The sequence below is a fragment of the Pongo abelii genome, chromosome 13, assembly GCF_028885655.2.
Source record: "Pongo abelii isolate AG06213 chromosome 13, NHGRI_mPonAbe1-v2.0_pri, whole genome shotgun sequence".
Lineage (NCBI taxonomy): Eukaryota > Metazoa > Chordata > Mammalia > Primates > Hominidae > Pongo > Pongo abelii.
The window spans coordinates 123,192,394-123,206,389 of NC_071998.2; the positions used below are offsets into that span (position 1 = coordinate 123,192,394).

The window sequence follows — 13,996 nt, forward strand, 5'->3', positions numbered from 1 at the left end:
AAACTTCTGCATGTTCTTTTTCTCAAAAAGAATCATCCATTTTTCAAGCCATCACAGCGTCTCTGAAATAGAGGATCTGCCAGCACTGCCCTCTCGCCTGCAAGCAGGACGCAGGGCAGTACATGCTCAAAAAGAACCACCCTGTGAACGTGGGACATGCTGGTTTCTGTTTCTTCAAGAGGCCCAGGTCCATTACGTGTTCATGAACTGAATGTATAGTTCTTATAAGGTGCTGTAAGAAACAGGAGACAAAGCCTTGTCCAGGGTACAAAAGGTTTATTACTTATAAAAATAAGTTACCAAACCCCAAGCCCCACAAAACACAAGAACCCCGTGTGACGATACCCATGAACACAAGGGCTCATTCCAGTAACAGCTCACGGAGACGAGACACCAGCACTGCCGACACACACGGACGAGGAGCATGCTGCACAGCTTCCTTCTACCAGGTTCTAGAAAAGTCTTCTTTGCCTTCAGTCCGCTGGCTAGTGGGAATAATTAGTCCCATCAGCCACAGAGGGGGTCTGCTCTTCAAGAGTGGCCTCAGCACACATGGCGCTGTTTTATGAAAGGGAGAAGCAGCTGTACACATCTGGGCAGTGAGGAACCAGCTGAGCCTTCTGTGGGCTTCCTGCGTGCCTGGGAAGGTGCTTGGAGAGGGGGTCTGAGGCTGGGGCCAGCGTGGGGGCTACTGCCGGCAAGTGTCATGGAAGGCTTCGAGGGTTCGGAAATCCCTCCACGTCGGGGGAAGGCCGTCCTGCAGAAACTTCCCGCAGCGCTGGCATGGGGCCTGGAACAGCTTTATATAACTTCTTAACCAGGTCTAAAAAGATAAACGAGGAGAGAAGTGAAAGAATGGGATACGGGTGCTCCCAAAGTCCTCCTTCCTATCAAGCCTAATGGCCCAGACAACTTAAGCTGGCTTTGGCCTCAGAAGATGCCCCGTGATTTCACAGGGAGCAGCAGGCAGAGCCCACAAGGTCACCTGACTATTGATGTTCACGTGTGATGCTCGCGTGCCCCTCCCAACCGAGGGAGTTTTGAAAATAGAAACCCCTACTCTCAAAAGCAGGAAGGCCTCCCTGAAGTCCCCGTGAACCACGGAGCAGCCCGGTGGTCTGAGGGCCGGCACCCCACTTTCACTTTCTGGGTCCCGTGTCTTCTGAATGTCAGTATCCATCCTCTTCTCCTTGCCCACTACTAAGAGGTGGCTGTGCATGTGTGCCAAGGAAGCCTTGGAACCGAGGACAATTTCAGAGTTCTCCACAGAGATCAACATGCCTTCTAGCTAATCTGATTTCAGAGGTTGTCACTCATTGTCACAGTGTGGCCTGACACACTGGGGGGATGGGTGGGGACAGCCCTGGTGCCACCAAATAACATCATAAGCAGCAAATTCACACTTGAGTGGTTCAGAGTGCAGAGCTTTCTTGGGCGTCATACATAAGGATGAGCCTCCTGTAACTCAATTCTCAAACCCAAGGAGATTCACTACCAAAGAAAAAAATACCCAAACCCAAAAGAGCAGGCAAGCAAGTTCTCGCGGTGAAAGGGGCACGTGAATCTTGTCATTTAATGTCCTCCTGAATTATGTTGATAAGAGAAAACTGTTATTTGAAGAGGTTGGCCGAGCTTATTGATACGAATTCTTCCATCTTCACCACAGCTGCCTTCATGGTGACAGGGCATGGCCCATCAGTACTGTCCCGCTTTCCAAAGGCCAGGTGTTTGGGGGTTTTGGCAATAAACACGAGGTCAAGAGGTCCTTCAGTTAAACTACTTATTTCTCCCTAAGTAGAAGAAGTTCTGTCTCTGCCACAAATAGTACTCATGTCTGTGCCTCAAATAAATCAATCAACAGATTCGTATTAATTAGCTGGTGTGGGCTAAGCACAGTGCTGAGTGCTGTGACAGATGTAAAGGGTTCTTTTTTTTTTTTTTTTTTTTTTAATAAGAGACCAGATCTTGCTCTGACACCCAGGCTGGAGTGCAGCGGTGCAATCGATCATAGCTCACTGTAACCTCGGACTCCGGGGCTCAAGCGATCCCCTGCTTCAGCCTCCTGAGTGGAGTCACTGGGATTCAAACCTTCCCTAAATCCCAAAGTCAGTTACCAAAGGGAAAGGGGGCATTACAACGTGTTAGGCTCAAAAGCAAGTCTTTGTATCTAACTGAAATTGGAGCTCTTGCTGAAGATGATCAGGGGAATTGTTCCCTGGACACACAGAAGGACCACTCCTTGGGAGCTCTGAGCACCTGGCTGTGTTGTGCCCAATCTGCCAGCATCATGAAGCCAATCAATGCACCAGGGATGTGTCTTCCGAGGAATGAACTCCAGGCTGTCTGAGCAGTGGCACTGTTGATGCCATGTGATAGGATGCACACTGATTTGGCCTTGCTAACAGGTAAGTCTTTGGAGTCGGTTCTCTAACCGGCAGACTTTCTAGCATGAAGAAAACAGGGAGTCCCAGCAGCGGTGGACGATGGGGTCTGCTGGCATGAGAGCATGCGGCCGTGTGAGCATGCTGGCGTGAGAGCATGACGGTGGAATAGCTGGCGGCTACGTCTGTCAAGGACGCGGGGACATGGTGTTAGCCCTGCTTAGGCCAACTGGTGGCCGTGTGATAAATGCTGATAAACTGGCCCTGGGGGTCGGGGGAAGTCCTGACTTGTATGTAGCGTTTGCTGATTTCCGTGGTGTCAACACTCCCACCAAGTTTGATTTCAAACTGGTAGTGGTTGAAGAACCAGCTCGCAAGATACTGAACAGGCACTGGCAGGAGCCGGCTGCAGCACCCCACGGGAATGGCTGCTTTGGGGCTGCTCCCATCTCGAGCTCCAACTCTGAAAATCGAAGGAGGAAACATCTTGGGGAACTGCACGATTTGTTAATTCACTGCTACATGCTCTGTGCCAACCGCAGGGCCTGGCCCAGATTAGGAGCTCAATGAAATATGTGTGGACTAAGTCAATGCTGGGAACTATTTTGGAAGATCATTTCTGAAACCACCGCTTTTTCAGCAAGTAGAGAAAGCACCAGTGAATGAAGCTGGAAGTGGTTTCTCCCAGATCCCTTCCCAGTTTAAAGAAAGTAGCAGTTTTAAACTGGCAGCCCCATCTCCCACTGGGAGGCCCTCAAAGTCTGAAGATGCAACGGCTGCCCTTCAAGCTCCCTGTTCTCACTTGAAGGGAGCCGAGGTTTAAACAGGAGACCTGACTCTTGAAGCCACTTACCATGAAGGATCGGACCACGACATCCGGCATCTGGGGCAGCTGATAGTGGAGCAGGGCAGTGGTGGCGTGGTCTGTCACCTGAGAGCAAAGGACAAAGACGAGTTAGCGGCCACTCCAAGCCGGCATAGAGAAAACAAGCAGGACAAATGCACGCCTTCTGTGTGAAAACAGATCTGAGTATCTCATGGAGGAAAGGGCACCTAAAATAAAATCTCTGTAGAAAAATTAGTTAGCAGAGTTGGGGACCCAGAGGGGGAGAAGAGGCATGCTGTCGGCAGAAAGGATGCAGGCCTGGAGGCAGGGGGCGTGTGGATGATTCCAGCAACTGAAAGCCTGGCCAGGCTGGAGCACTGGCAGAGGGAGCGGTCAGAGGCCAGTGGAGGCAGATCCCAGAGGGGATCCCAAGCCTCCCTGCTCAGCGAAGCGCGGCACACACAGCACATACGCCAAGGAGCATTTCCGCCCGGTACGCACACTTCCTCTTCCTCCTGCAACGGTTTTCCCAACAGGGCAATTGGTCTCTTTCCGTTTCCTTGAATTCTCATTCTGTCACCATTTGTAGCCACACAGGATTTATGATGGGGAGCCTGGCAGTTTCTGAGCCACACAGGATTTATGATGGGGAGCCTGGCAGTTTCTGAGGCTGTTCTGTTGGGCCTCACTGTTGCTAGGATGGCCCTTCGCAGGAGCCCGGCGCGCCTGGTGTGGTCCCCTCACCAGCTCTCTGAAGGCTGTGGCCTATGGTCAGCACCTTAGGGGTCTGTGCCTATTGTCTCCTGACTCCTCAGGAGAAGTTTATCACCAAGGCCAAGGGCAAGGCTGCTTGAAGTCCAGTGAAGGCATCAGGTGACCAGATGGACAGAGCACAGGGTTTAAGCTCCAGCACCACCCCCTGACCTTGATCCAGCTCCTTATCCTCTCTGTGTCTCCATGCTCCTTCCGAGAAGCAAAGGGGCTGGCCTGAGAACCCTGGTGGTTCTGAAACTGGATGACACTGTGAATTATTAATGCCCGCCATCAATCAGCAAATGAGTAGATTATACCTAATTTGATAGTTATGTTCAAAGTAATGGTTTACATGATTGTCCTCATTAGGGATTCTTGACATCGCACATGTCATCATTAAAAACAAAACAGGCCAGGTGCGGTGCCTCATGCCTGTAATCCCAGACCTTTGGGAGGCTGAGTTGGGGGGATCACTTGAGCCCAGGAGTTCAAGACTAGCCTGGGCAATAGAGCAAGACCCTGCCTCTATAGAAAATACAAAAAATTAGCTGGCTGTGATGCCACACACCTATAGTTCCAGCTACTCAGGAGGCTGAGGTGGGAGGATCATCCGAGCCTGGGAAGTTGAGGCTAGAGTGAGCTGTGACTGTGCCATTGCACTCCAGCCTGGGCGACAGAGACCCTGTCTCAAACAAAACAAAATGAAAAAACCACACCTAAAACAAAAAACCCAAAAAACTCCAGAGAAAATCCTTAGCTTTGAGAAGAAGAATGAACACAGGTCTAGTTTGTGTTAGACGTGTCCATTTTCTAGCCCCCAATGAACACTATGTATGCGGCTGAACCCATGCAGGCGTAGAGCAAGCTGGGCAGGTGGACACCAGGGTCCCCGCCCTGCACGGTGATGTGTGTCCACACCTGCAGCTGGAGAGGCTGCCCCACAAAGCGTAAGGACACCGGCTCTGCAGCCAGACAAGCCAGGGCCTGGCCCCCTGGCCTCTTATGGGGCCTCTCTAAGCCTCAGTTTCCCCTTCCATAAAATGGAGATTGTACTACATACTGAGTAAGGCTTGTGAGAGCACAGAGTGAGGCCAGACGTGGGAAGCACTCACTCTCTGGCAATGCCACCAGCCCCGCCTGCCCAGTCTCCTCTTCTGCTCTGCCTGGGCCCTGAACTTGCCCTATTTCCCACTGGACTTTCACGGCCTGCCCCATACTGCATCCCCAAGGCCTATGATATTACCCTGCATACAGCAGGTGCCCAATACATAGTTGTTGAATAAAGAAGTAAACTTAAAAACGCCCACCCACCAAAGGCCATGTACCATAAACACCTGCACTTTTTTGCAAATACATCAACAGTTCTTGTAGCCAATACTGTTGAGAAATTCTTACCCAAGTGGCTTTCAAGATAAATGGTACTTATTCCTTCGAATGCCAAGACTGCTTTTATTTTAAGCATTTTTGACAGACAGCTTTCTAAAATGAGCAATGCTTTTTTTTCTTTTAAACAGTAGTAATGATAACTCTGCAAAATGACTGGTGGTAATTGGTGGGGGGAAATTAATGGCTACAAAACACAGGAAAGCAAACTGGGCTCGAACGGTCTCTGAACTTGAACACTTGGTTCTTGCCCATCTAGCTCCCTTGCTAAGAAAACCCATGAAATTGTCATTTTATGGGCTGACAAGATGTTTTTTGCAATTATACTTGCCATTACAGAAGAACCAAAGTTTTTGGAGAATTCTTTCTCCTCACCCCATTTATTTTTAAAATGTCTCCAGTGTAGCCCCTGTTGGAATAGCCAAGGCAGCTGGGCTGGCTTTGTTTGCTCCGGCCCTGCTGTTCCGTAGCTCCGTGTGTGACACCTTCCCCGTGATAGGAACGTCCATCCCTGGGAAGCCCCTGGGGTGAGACCACCTCTATCCATTTCAGCCTTTCAGCAGCCATGTGCAGGCAGAGAGGCTTTGTCTGGCTGCACTTTTATTTCTTTCGTTTTCACATTTTTAAACACAAATGACTAACACTTAAAATTTGGGAAACTTCACTTAACCGTGGTGCCCAGCTCCTCTTGAAGCATCAGAGGATCTGGGGACCGTCACATAGGCTACTGTGAAGATCAAAGGGGGCCCAGCTTCTCCTCATCTCTGTGAGTGCGAGACCTTGGCACTGCCACGTGGCCACCAGCCGCAGCAGCTGAGGAGCGGTGACACGTGCAGTTTGCCTGAGCACCCTAGGGTCTTAGATCCAGCCTGCTCCACTCATCAGAGAACTTGAGTTCTCCAAGCATTCCAAAACAACTCAGTTTTGATAACTGCAAGGTGCTCTCTCCAGGCAAGGCGTCGCGCAAATTACAGGAATATCTCAAGTGGTCTTCCAGACCTGCACCTCCTCCAGCGTTTTTGCTGAATGGCCTTTGACCCAGAGGCCCGAGCCAGAAACCTGGGCCCTGCCCTGTCGCCTCTCTTCCCCCTGCCTCATACCCAAGCAACCTCGTGGTTCCAAGTTATCTATCTCAAATCCTTCTACTTCTTCCCATCTTGCCTGCCTCAACACGGCTTAGAGGGAACATTCTGCAGCAAAGAGGGAAAGAGCGTGGGCTCCATCCCTTCCAGCAGCGGCACTTGGGCGAGGCACTTCATCTTTATTAGCTACAGTTTTCCCATCTGGAAAATGGGGATAATGACAAAGAGTGCCTACCACAGGGGATGACGGTGAGGATGAAGTAGTGGGCAGAAGCATGTGCTGGTCAGAAAACATGAGTGATTGCCATTGTTCAACTAGAAACCCAAGTATGTCACTCCCTAAAATGCTCTCACGGCTTTCCCTGCACTCAGGATGAAATGCAAACTGTGAACTCCATGTGAAACCCTGCAGGACCCGGTGTCTGCCTCCTTTCCTCGGGTCCCTCAGCTCCTCAAATGCCCATCTCTGTGCTCCCTGAGTCCTCCTCTCGGCATGGGCCTCTCTCCTTTCCCTCCCCTCCTTTGCGTGTTGAGGGAAGCCCCCCAGGCTCCCCCAATGGGGCTTGTCTCCTTGCCTGGCTCTCTTCTCCCATCTCAATCCTCATATCTGAACTTGGTATTTTTTGCCATGTTTGTTTCGTGTCAATTTCCCTACCTTGAGCCCACGTCCGTCTAGTGCCTGACGCGGAGGTCCTCAGGACACGTGTGCAGACGGTGAGAAGGACCCCCGTTCTGACTCTGCGGGGAGAGTGGCTCAGATGAGGTGGGTGGAGCCAGGGGCCTGGAAGGAGTGGGGACTGCGGGACAGGAGCTGAGGACCTGGGCTCTGGTCTACCTCTAAGGTGCTGGGGCATCTTGGACTGGCCCTCTGTGGTAGAAGTTACCAGCGGTCACTTGTCCTTGAGTGACACAGCCCCGTCAAAACTCAGGATGGATATGTAATATGAGGAAGAAATGAGCTTGAGTCGTGCAGAACTACAGGAGGTTTGTTACTCAGCATCCTCCTCCTCTCTCCAGACCAATCTGCCTCCTTGGATATTCACTGCACATCTAGAAAATGGGCCACCGTGTTGGCCAGGTCTCCCAATCCCGTTACAGTGGTGGCACAAGTTCGAGCTGTGGCCAAGGAACTTTCCCCTTAAGAATGGTAATGCTTGAAATGTTTGGGGACCGGCGACGCTGGCACCATCTAGGAGTTGGTTAGAAATCTGCCTTCTTGGGCCCCTCTCCAGCCACAGCATCGGAATCTCCACGGTGGGGCCCAGACACTAAGTCAGCCCCTCCAGGCTATTCCTAGGGATGCTAAAATGCATGAGAATGCGAGGCTGGTGAACACACAATCACTGGGGGTCTTTTGTCAGATTCTCATCTAGGAGCTCGGGGAGGGGTGGAGCATTGGCACTGCCAGCTGACTCCCAGGGGTGCCCACACTGCTGGTTAGGGACTGGGCTTTGAGTGGCAAGGCTGGGGCGTATCCCAGGCACTACAGGAGAATGGCCCCCAGAGGGCTGGGCGTTTGATTCTGGACCATGAAACAAAGAAATACAAATCAGAAGGACAGTCTGTCTTCTCATGAATCAAAATGAATGGTACCAGTTTCACAATGGGCACTGTGGGGTGCCAGGGTGGAAGGTTTTCACAACGGGTGCTTGTAGAGTGGGGGTTTTTCCTTATTTCTGAAAAGTGCTTTTTTTAAAAGATCCATCGGATATTTTATTAACTTATAGTAGCTATTATTAATAAGAGCTTATTATGTGCCAAAGTCCTATGTGCCCCTCTCATGTAATTCCCACAGTAACTTGGAAATAGGTGCTTTTCTTTTTCTTTTTTTCTTTTGAGACAGGGTATTGCTCTGTTGCCTAGGCTGGAGGGCAGTGGCCCGATCTTAGCTCAGTGCAGCCTTGACCTCCTGGGCTCAAGCAATCCTCCCACCTCAGCCTCTTGAGTCGCTGGGACTGTAGGCTCATGCCACCCTGCCCAGCTAACTTTTTATTTTTGTAGAATCAGGGTCTCACTATATTGCCCAGGCTGGTTTCCAACTCCTGGCTCAAGTGATTCTTCTGCCTCAGCCTGACAAAGTGCTGGGATTACAGGTGTGCGCCACTGTGCCTGCCCACTATTCTGATTTACATTGGATAGAGGAGGAGTGAGGATGTCCAGAAGTTGGGAAGATGCACATAGTGGGTGACGGCAGCAGTGTGGGAGCCCAAACACTGGGAGGCCCAGGCCTCTGCCCACCTCCTACCCACTGACTCCCATCCCCGTTCTCCCCGTTTGCAGATAAAGGTGCAGGCCCAGGGCTGTGGCCAGCAGCTGCCCATCATCTCCCAGGGCGGGTAAGTCTTTGGGAAGCTAGAGTTCCGACGCCAGGCACAGGTTGGAGATTCACAAATGTGCCTGCTGTAGCACAGGCTGCTCAAGGGTAGCACGAACTGAATTCACTAGAAAGTGTCCTCTTCAGAGGCGGCGGGAGCCATGCGCCACAGCCCTGCTGGGCGTCTGGCTCACAGGCAAGGCATCTAATTAGTTTTTCCATTGCTGGTCGGCAATCTGGCCAAACTCAGCCTCTTTTTCAAAAAGTCCAGTATAAAGCATATATTCTCTTCCACTGCCAAGTGCTGGCAGCTTTTTCCAGCGCTGATGCAATCACTTGATTTCTTCAATTTCCCACCACCAATTACAGAAATATTTTAATAAAGGAAACAAAGCTGATTAACTTGCCATGTTTTCCCTCCTGTCCTCCCCAAGTCCTCCACTGCTGGTTTTCGAATTCCTGTGGATGGTTGTGGAACACAGGAGAACTTCACCTACAAAGATCTTCCTTCTTGTCAAAGCATTCCACCTTCAATATTTTTTTGTTTTACATTTTTCAACAACAAAGTTGTTTTTTTGCTCAGCATCCAAGATGTGGAAAAAACAGGCCTGGGGCAAAAAAAAATCTGCTATTAACTAATTTAAATCCACTCTGTGGCAGCCGAGGTTCGGTCCCATTGTGCGGCAAAGCTAATGAGACTCCGCTGGGAGATAAAAGCCGCCCTCCCTCTTGGTGGACGCCAGGAAGGGCACTAATGCTCCCAAGGAGAGGGAGGCGATTCGCCCACCAGTGAGTGCCGGTTTGAAAAAAGGCTTGTAAAAAGATCAAAGGGATGCGAGCCCAGGGAAAGGGAGGGAGGAGAAGGCAGGAGGGTAGCAATAAGCCAGTGAGACAGGGGTCCCTGAAGCAAGAGGAATGTGGGGATGGGGAGACAGGCCTCACAAAGAGGGGCAGAGGGCGATGCAGGGAGGGGCTTCACTGGGAGGCGCCTGGTTCACTCCAAGGCAGAGAAGCCTCAGATGCCTCGTTTGGGGTGTGTCCCCTGTCTCAACGGTGACCTGCAGTGATTTACTTTGAGAAGGTGACATCTCCACTGCCTACCAACAGATCCAGTCCACTTGATCAATGTTACTTTCAGTTTTCCCTATCCTCTCTCAGCATATCCAAACCCAGGAGAGAATGGAGCTCAGGGAGGGAGGAGGGACTCTTTCAAGAGACCTTGAAACAGCTGCCAGTCAACGTGCTGGAAAGGGAGATGACAGTCAAAACAGTCTCCCAAAGCTCCTCTGCCATATTGTGTGCACGGAGCTCCTGACAGCCCCCCTCCTACAATCAGAGCTGGAGGGTGCTTTGGAGATCATGAGTTATTTTAGCTAAACCCAGAGCGGCACTGCCTGCAATAACAGCAACAACCCACATCGCCATTTACTGAGCACTAACCCTGTGCAAGAGCTGGTCTACACTGCACAGCCCAGGGTGTGTGGCTCCTCCAACAGGAGCCCAGCCTCTGGATCTGTCCCTTGTGAGCTGTGTAACCTTGGGTGAGGATTAAATGGGCCAATGCAGGGACAGTGCACTGACATACAGACCTCAAGTGTCCAACGCATGGCAAGCACCCGACAAATGTGTCCCCTCACGGTTTTAGCCCACTGAATCCCCACGACAACCTTTCGACAGAGGTACTCTCACGTTTGGCACTTCTAAGTCAGGGGGCTAAGTCACAGGGAGGTTAAGTGACTTGCCCAAGCCAAGGAGCTGCTAGGTGGCAGAGCAGGAGTTTGTTCCGACCTTCTGAACCCCAGCTTGAGTGCCCAGACTCTCTGCCCCAAGCCTCATGGGCCCCCCACTCCAGGCCTCTTGGGGTGGACAGAGGTTGTGGGGGGATGAAGGAAAGTGCCATTTCCAGGCCCTCTCCTCCCCAGAAGGGACTGGACCTCAGCACTTTGAGGGTGGAGCTGGGATTGGATAACAAGTCTCCTCACTTACACCCCAGTTCCTGTCACTTATACAATGTTCCTTCCACCTCTCAGCCAGAAGCTTCAACCTGTCTGGCTCCCTGCTATGTGCCAGCCCCAACCCTCCAAACAGTCTGACAGAGACACTGGTGGGCCCTCAAGAAGACCTCCAGATTGAATGAGTCTCCCTGCCGTGGACAAAGAAGGGGAAATCGGGCAAATACAAGGCGGCTGCATCAGGTGGGCGTGCACACACATATATCGAGGGAATGAAAAAGTGTAGTGTGAGAAAAGGGGCAGGGCGGGGAGAGTGGGATGGCCCTACTGTGGACCCCAGATTCAGTGTGCATCCTACTGTGTGCCCGGAATTCAGTGTGCATCCTACTGTGAGCCCTGGATCCAGGTGTGCATCCCACTGTGAGCCCTGGATCCAGGTGTGCATCCCACTGTGAGCCCTGGATCCAGGTGTGCATCCCACTGTGAGCCCTGGATCCAGGTGTGCATCCTACTGTGAGCCCTGGATCCAGGTGTGCATCCTACTGTGAACCCTGGATCCAGGTGTGCATCCCACTGTGAGCCCTGGATCCAGGTGTGCATCCTACTGTGAGCCCTGGATCCAGGTGTGCATCCTACTGTGAGCCCTGGATTCAGTGTGCATCCTACTGTGAGCCCTGGATCCAGGTGTGCATCCCACTGTGAGCCCTGGATCCAGGTGTGCATCCTACTGTGAGCCCTGGATTCAGTGTGCATCCCACTGTGAGCCCTGGATCCAGGTGTGCATCCCACTGTGAGCCCTGGATCCAGGTGTGCATCCTACTGTGAGCCCTGGATCCAGGTGTGCATCCCACTGTGAGCCCTGGATCCAGGCGTGCATCCCACTGTGAGCCCTGGATCCAGGTGTGCATCCCACTGTGAGCCCTGGATCCAGGTGTGCATCCTACTGTGAGCCCTGGATCCAGGTGTGCATCCCACTGTGAGCCCTGGATCCAGGTGTGCATCCCACTGTGAGCCCTGGATCCAGGTGTGCATCCTACTGTGAGCCCTGGATCCAGGTGTGCATCCTACTGTGAGCCCTGGATCCAGGTGTGCATCCTACTGTGAACCCTGGATCCAGGTGTGCATCCCACTGTGAGCCCTGGATTCAGTGTGCATCCCACTGTGAGCCCTGGATCCAGGTGTGCATCCTACTGTGAGCCCTGGATCCAGGTGTGCATCCTACTGTGAGCCCTGGATCCAGGTGTGCATCCTACTGTGAGCCCTGGATCCAGGTGTGCATCCCACTGTGAGCCCTGGATCCAGGTGTGCATCCTACTGTGAGCCCTGGATCCAGGTGTGCATCCCACTGTGAGCCCTGGATCCAGGTGTGCATCCCACTGTGAGCCCTGGATCCAGGTGTGCATCCCACTGTGAACCCTGGATCCAGGTGTGCATCCTACTGTGAGCCCTGGATCCAGGTGTGCATCCCACTGTGAGCCCTGGATCCAGGTGTGCATCCCACTGTGAGCCCTGGATCCAGGTGTGCATCCCACTGTGAGCCCTGGATCCAGGTGTGCATCCTACTGTGAGCCCTGGATCCAGGTGTGCATCCTACTGTGAGCCCTGGATTCAGTGTGCATCCTACTGTGAGCCCTGGATCCAGGTGTGCATCCCACTGTGAGCCCTGGATCCAGGTGTGCATCCTACTGTGAGCCCTGGATTCAGTGTGCATCCCACTGTGAGCCCTGGATCCAGGTGTGCATCCCACTGTGAGCCCTGGATCCAGGTGTGCATCCTACTGTGAGCCCTGGATCCAGGTGTGCATCCCACTGTGAGCCCTGGATCCAGGCGTGCATCCCACTGTGAGCCCTGGATCCAGGTGTGCATCCCACTGTGAGCCCTGGATCCAGGTGTGCATCCTACTGTGAGCCCTGGATTCAGTGTGCATCCCACTGTGAGCCCTGGATCCAGGTGTGCATCCCACTGTGAGCCCTGGATCCAGGTGTGCATCCTACTGTGAGCCCTGGATCCAGGTGTGCATCCCACTGTGAGCCCTGGATTCAGTGTGCATCCCACTGTGAGCCCTGGATCCAGATGCGCATCCTACTGTGAGCCCTGGATCCAGGTGTGCATCCTACTGTGAGCCCTGGATTCAGTGTGCATCCCACTGTGAGCCCTGGATCCAGGTGTGCATCCCACTGTGAGCCCTGGATCCAGGTGTGCATCCCACTGTGAGCCCTGGATCCAGGTGTGCATCCTACTGTGAGCCCTGGATCCAGGTGTGCATCCTACTGTGAGCCCTGGATCCAGGTGTGCATCCCACTGTGAGCCCTGGATCCAGGTGTGCATCCCACTGTGAGCCCTGGATCCAGATGCGCATCCTACTGTGAACCCTGGATCCAGGTGTGCATCCTACTGTGAGCCCTGGATCCAGGTGTGCATCCTACTGTGAGCCCTGGATTCAGTGTGCATCCCACTGTGAGCCCTGGATCCAGGTGTGCATCCTACTGTGAGCCCTGGATTCAGTGTGCATCCTACTGTGAGCCCTGGATCCAGGTGTGCATCCCACTGTGAACCCTGGATCCAGGTGTGCATCCTACTGTGAGCCCTGGATCCAGGTGTGCATCCCACTGTGAACCCTGGATCCAGGTGTGCATCCTACTGTGAGCCCTGGATTCAGTGTGCATTCTACTGTGAGCCCTGGATCCAGGTGTGCATCCCACTGTGAACCCTGGATCCAGGTGTGCATCCTACTGTGAGCCCTGGATTCAGTGTGCATTCTACTGTGAGCCCTGGATCCAGGTGCGCATCCTACTGTGAGCCCTGGATCCAGGTGTGCATCCTACTGTGAGCCCTGGATCCAGGTGCGCATCCTACTGTGAACCCTGGATCCAGGTGCGCATCCCACTGTGAGCCCTGGATCCAGGTGCGCATCCTACTGTGAGCCCTGGATTCAGTGTGCATTCTACTGTGAGCCCTGGATCCAGATGTGCGTCCTGCTATGCACCCCGGATTCGGTGCTTACCCTACCGTACATCCCACGTTCGGTATGCAGCACCCACACGCTTTTTCCTACTCAGGCCCTCTCCCGCTGTGGGGGCAAAGATAACAGGTTTAGGCCCAGCAAGATGATTTCTCACTTAAGCTTAACCCCCAGAGCCCAGGTTTTATGTTGACCAGATAGAGGTTTGTTCTGTAGCAGTAAGGGAAGAATAAATGACACTGTGATGACACAGAAAGGACTGGGGAGAAAAACCCTCTTAATACACTATTGTTCCTCAGCAGTTTTCTCTTTAAAAAGCAAGGGTCTGTTGGGCTCCCTGAAG

The 13,996-nt window shown here is 52.6% G+C and overlaps 1 protein-coding gene across 2 annotated transcripts in view; it reads right to left on the bottom strand.

The window, feature by feature from the left end:
• Nucleotides 1–259: 259 nt before the first annotated feature.
• Nucleotides 260–13,996, bottom strand: part of MED27 (mediator complex subunit 27) — a 224,933-nt gene continuing 211,196 nt past the window's right edge. The window contains 2 exon segments of one of the 2 annotated variants that reach the window (NM_001134087.1): nt 260–823; nt 3,235–3,312. In NM_001134087.1, coding sequence (NP_001127559.1) covers nt 689–823; nt 3,235–3,312 — 213 coding nt within the window. In that variant the 3' untranslated portion in view covers nt 260–688. 2 annotated transcript variants of the gene reach the window in all.